Below are 5,411 nucleotides of genomic sequence, written 5' to 3'. Positions count from 1 at the left end.
TTCAAATAATTTATGTGATTCAAATAATGAAAATTCTAAATAAATAAATAAGTACATCCAAGTTTTGAATTTGAAATTTTAATAGTTAGTTATAAAAATAAAAAATAATAATAAATTTTAGAAAAAGTACTATAAATATATATATTTTAGGATAACTTAATATATATGTTATTATAAAATATATAACTATTGAAAATTAATGATACAATTCCTCAAAAAAATGATGATACAAAATTTAAAACATAAATATGATCACAAACCAATTAAAATTAGGTCGAATCAATTGAAAACTAATCTGATATTTAGTTTATAACTACAACTAGATTTTACATCAAATCGAATCTTTCTCAAATCTCAGATCACGTCACCTAAAAACTTCAAGTTCTGGATCTTGGACACTCTTGTCTATCAGACCATCACCATTTTTTTCCAATTTGTAATAAAATAAATATAAATGATCATCCCCCCATTGCAAGGTACATGTACCTATTATTCCACTCACCGTTCATGCCAGCATTTTGTTGATTCAAATCGAATGGTTCATCTTATTTTGCCAATCAGACTTGTTATGGAGATGTAGAAGTTATTGCCGGTTGCTGTTGAGTAATGCAGTGTATATTTCCACCTCCCAAAACGATCTCTCTAGCACCTTCGACTCCAACTATCTGAAACAATCAGACATTCCAAAGAACTACTTAGAAATGGAAATGTCTTAAAGAAGACGCACAATATTCAAAATACCAACACCATATTACAACTTTCGTAATTAAATGATAGAGAGCAGAGAGATTGATGCTAAATTCATGATGCAATTGTAGTCTATGGATGTTATAAACAATACTCCGTCGAGAAATATGGTCGAAAATGCCTGGTGATTTGACCATCATATAAGTAGATCTATGTAAGGTGATAAAACAATGTGGAACAATTCTTGATGTCCTGGTTTGGCTTCTTTATTTGCAGCAGTGTCCTCTCTTTTATCACTAACCACAGTCAACAAGTACAAGGTGACATTTGAACTTTATAGTTAATATTAAAATTCTATACCCTATAGTATGACATGACAATATTATTCAGTGCAGGTTAAGAGTATTTATCCATCCAAAAAACATTAAGATACTTGAGCATGGACAAAATGAAATTCCAACAATTGATCCATCTACGAGTTACTAATGGCAAATGTATGATGATTTGAATGCATTATAAATTACTTCATGATTTGGAAATGCTCCAGCTAGGACACGGACAGCTTCATCATCCCACTTCTTATCCCCAAATTGAGGTGCAATAACTGCTCCGTTAGCAATGTAGAAGTTTACATAAGAGGCAGCCAGTCTCAGACCAGGAGGTCTTGGCTTAGCATCACCATCCTGTAACTCATGGGAAAGAAAAAATTACTCTTCTCACTCTTGCATAATTAAAAGATTTGAACTTCTAAATCCATGCCTCATTAATTACTGTAAGAAACTCTGTTGTCAAGAGTACATTTGTAGCATTTTATTTGTTTGAAGGGAAATGGAGTTATAATATTATATCATAGACATGGAAATCCCGACAAGAAAATAATTTGAGAAAATCTAAGAGAGGAAATAACATGTCGTTCCCCTAATATCTTTACAAATGAAAATAAATGTACAAAAGGAGGGAAAGAGTACAAGGGTTGGCTTAAAGCTCTATATTTGAAGCAAACAAACATGCAAAAATTAAGTCGCATTTGGTAACCATTTCGTTTTTTGTTTTTGGTTTTTGAAAATTAAGTCTATTTCCTCCTCATGTCTTACAATCATTTGAATCTTTCTTAAGTACAATGGTTGAATTATTAGGAAAATTCCAAAAACAAAAACAACTTTTTAAAAACTAATTTTTTTAGTTTTCAAATTTTGGTTTATTTTTTTAAGCTACCGGTAAAAAGTAGATAACAAAGGAAAAAATTTGGAGGTAGTAGTGTCTAAAGGCTTAATTTTCAAAAACAAAATGATTACCAAACGAGGCCTAAGATTTTTTTTTAAAATTATTGTAAAGATGTACGATGAGAGATTTAAGGAAGGACATTGATTCTTTACCTGAACGATTCCTGCCGCCTCTTCATCTGTCGAATAAAGTGGCCCTGGCACATGGAGTTTTATTATTTCCAATTTCCTACCCTTGGCATCAGTAACTTCTGAGAGAACAGAATATGCCTCTGTAGACCGTTCATACTGAGGATCTGTTTGATCATCAGTCCAAGATAACAGAACCACTCCAGGCTTTACAAAACAACACATATTATCGATATGACCATTTGTATCATCATCGCCTGTTGACATTTGAAGTTAATACTTTCAGAATTCTTTACCCTTTTAAGAAAGTAAGAGCTCACAAATTAAGCAACTAAATAGACAAATAAACAGCTACATCACTCCAAAAGAACAAATAAAACTCCAAGCTAACCGCCACTTACAGGGGAAAATAGAGTAAAAGTCTAGAACAGACCATGAAGAACTTAAATGAACTTAAAGTAGAGATCTGATGTAACAATAATATTTTTTATAACTATACTAGCTAGTCTAGCACAAAATGTAGATCAAGTACCATATAGTCCACGAGGCAGCCAAATGATCTTCTGCACCCCAAGATATGCCTTCAGTATATCCTCTATCTGACCCTTTGACAGATGTGGATTTCTGTTTTTATTCAAGAGACACTCCTCTGTAGTAAGACAAGTCCCTAGAGAAAAAAGAGAAAAAAAATGGTGTATTCACTAAATTTAACATTACACAGTATCACTTATCAATGAGCTACAAGTATCTTGATCTCTCTCGTAGTGCGGTATGCATGGGATAGGAAAGCAGGGAAGGGAGGTTGTACCACACCATGCATATTACTCCATATCCTAGAGAAGGGGTGATTTCAATTTAAGCAAGTGTATGTCTGTTCTATATTTGTGACAAAGAGGACAGACATAAATTTGACATGATATTGTGTTGTATCTAATTTGAAGACTGGTTCTCTACTAAGGTGCAAAGTCTTCCTTGCTTAGTGGATGAAATTAGGTCATAAGATTTGATCAAATGAGAGAGAGAGAAAATGACAACTTGAACCAAATAGAAGGTATTGCTACCTTCTCCATCTACATGGATGGATCCACCTTCAAGAACAATTGTGTTCAAAAACCTAGGAAGTCTCTCAATATCCAGGATCTGCACAAAATCACAAAGGGGCCAGGGGATCAAAGAAAAATCAACAATATGGAAGGATGAAGGGGGAGTTGGACAGAAGATTACACACTAACCTTCCTTGCAACTTGAAGATCAAGACTCCAATCAGCGTAACAACCATCCTCAACACCTACAACGCCAAGGCCAAGAGATATTCCATTTCAAGAAAGCAACAAGAATGACATTTTAAGAACAATCATATGATGGAAATTTCACAACAGGTACTGCCTCTCTCTTTAAGAGAGTGCGACTTCCAAAGTGAATCCTCATGATGAATAATTACTCTTGGTAAAACTGGCAGTTATCTAGGGGTGTTGGGGGCAAGGAATGGAGCTGTGAACTCTATGGAATTATGAAGTATGGGGAGTTGTGAACTCATGGATCCCACAATATAAGAAGTTAATACAGTATAAAATTGACTTTTTTTAATAGTGGGACACAAACTCTTTGAGCCAAATAAGAAGCGGAGTTCACAACTCCACTCCCCTCAACTCCTACTCCCCAAAATCTTTGAGCCAAACACCCCCTAAAAGCCCTACAAGAAAGTGGCTCAAGGCAACATCACTTTGATTGCCCACAACAGGAATAAACCACAAAGATATGAACACTCTATAACTTTAATCATAGTACATAAGAGATTTACATATCTACAACCTTACCTCCCCAGCTATTGAAGTTCCAATCAATTCCTGCAACAGATTCCACTGCCGTACCAGAATTTGACATTCTTTTCCTTACAACAAACTATGCAATAACGAATTATTGGCAATTAGAAAGCTCTCTGAGGTTGATCCAAAAATCATGAAAAATGCAGAAACCTACCGTGGGCCCAGTGTCACGGAACCAGCAGTCATTCATTCCTAGCTCAACAACCCTAATATTTGCTGGTAGCTGACTGCGGGCATTCTCCCACTGGGAAATAACAATTGTAAATTTTCAAACACTTCAAGAAAGAGAGAGAAGAACGTGTTGGACAGTAGATAGATTGCATTTGTTTTTTCTACAAATACCTGGGAGGCAGTAGCACAGACAGTCACAGATTCAAACTTCGAGATTGCAGATGCCACCTTAGCAAATACTCGTTGTCCATGGATTGCATTATCCCTCCAATTATCAGGCCGTTCCTGTAGTTCAGAGTAAAACTTCAATACCGAAGAAAGAGAAACAAAAAAGAAGTAAACTATGCATAGCAATGACCCATTCAATCCATTACTTGCATGGATGACCTATTCTCAGCCCTAAATGATTAATAACCCGCCCAGAAATAAATGAAATCTAACTTTCTGCTTACTTCAATGTGCACTACCATGTCTTATCTATCGCGATCTTCATGTTTTATCTATTCTTTCGGTCGACATTAATCATCAGGGCTGAGAATGGATCATCGTACAAAAATCTCTCCCTTTAGAGGTACAAAATCATGGGTTTTGTGGTTTTGTGGTTTTGTGGTTTTGTTAAAGAAACCTTCAACTGGAATGGATTGCTACCGTGATATATGGCCATCGATGAAGCAAGTTTTCGATTAGACAAACCAACAGGAGAGAAAACCCACAATGAATGAAAAAATATCACAGTTGATATTAACCACCAACTACAAGCATGCAGCTAAAGAACTCGCAAAAGATCAGGAAAATCCCCAAGCATTACAAGCCTATCAACACGAACAGAACGGCAACGAAATCGAAAACTGAAACTCGAAGGAATCAATCAGAAGAAAAGCAATAGATAGAGCGATGCGATACACTTACAGGCCAGCCCATCCAACATTGAGAATGCGGTTCCCACTCAGCGGGCATATGAAATTCGAGAAGAGACGGATTGCCTTCCAAATCCATGGCGGCAATATGCTCCTTCTACCTCCTCTGATTTTCGATTCCGACTATTGCAATCGAGTATGGGAATTTATGAGGAGTCAAAATTTAGCAGCTGAGACGACAGAAGGCGTACGCAAACGGTCAGCACCGATGTGACAATTGGACCACGAGACGGAGAGAGCAGAGTGGTAGGTAGGCAATATGATCATTTTTTATATTCAGATTTTTATATATGTTAATACCCGTAAACTTTATCTTTTGGCTCAAAAATGTCAACGTTTTTAAAATACCCTTAAAAATTAAAAAAAAAAAAAAAAACATCTTTGCAGTTAGTTTTTCCATTAAAGTTTTGTTTTAAAAATACCTCTAAACTTTAAAATATTAAAAATATCCTTAACTT

At 35.4% G+C, this 5,411-nt stretch overlaps 1 protein-coding gene across 1 annotated transcript; it reads right to left on the bottom strand.

The window, feature by feature from the left end:
• Positions 1-263: 263 nt before the first annotated feature.
• LOC120070614 (agmatine deiminase) lies at positions 264-5,208 on the bottom strand. Its single transcript, XM_039022429.1, has 10 exons — positions 4,946-5,208; positions 4,208-4,321; positions 4,020-4,109; positions 3,857-3,941; positions 3,272-3,327; positions 3,101-3,179; positions 2,572-2,706; positions 2,064-2,296; positions 1,212-1,370; positions 264-665 (listed from the first exon to the last, which is right to left on the bottom strand). Exons 1-10 carry the CDS (start codon positions 5,030-5,032, stop codon positions 567-569), a joined length of 1,137 nt encoding a protein of 378 aa, XP_038878357.1. The 5' UTR covers positions 5,033-5,208; the 3' UTR covers positions 264-566.
• Between the last annotated feature and the right edge of the window lie 203 nt (positions 5,209-5,411).

The sequence above is a fragment of the Benincasa hispida genome, chromosome 2 (genome assembly GCF_009727055.1).
Source record: "Benincasa hispida cultivar B227 chromosome 2, ASM972705v1, whole genome shotgun sequence".
Classification (NCBI taxonomy): domain Eukaryota; kingdom Viridiplantae; phylum Streptophyta; class Magnoliopsida; order Cucurbitales; family Cucurbitaceae; genus Benincasa; species Benincasa hispida.
This window is presented reverse-complemented; position numbering and strand designations above follow the sequence as displayed.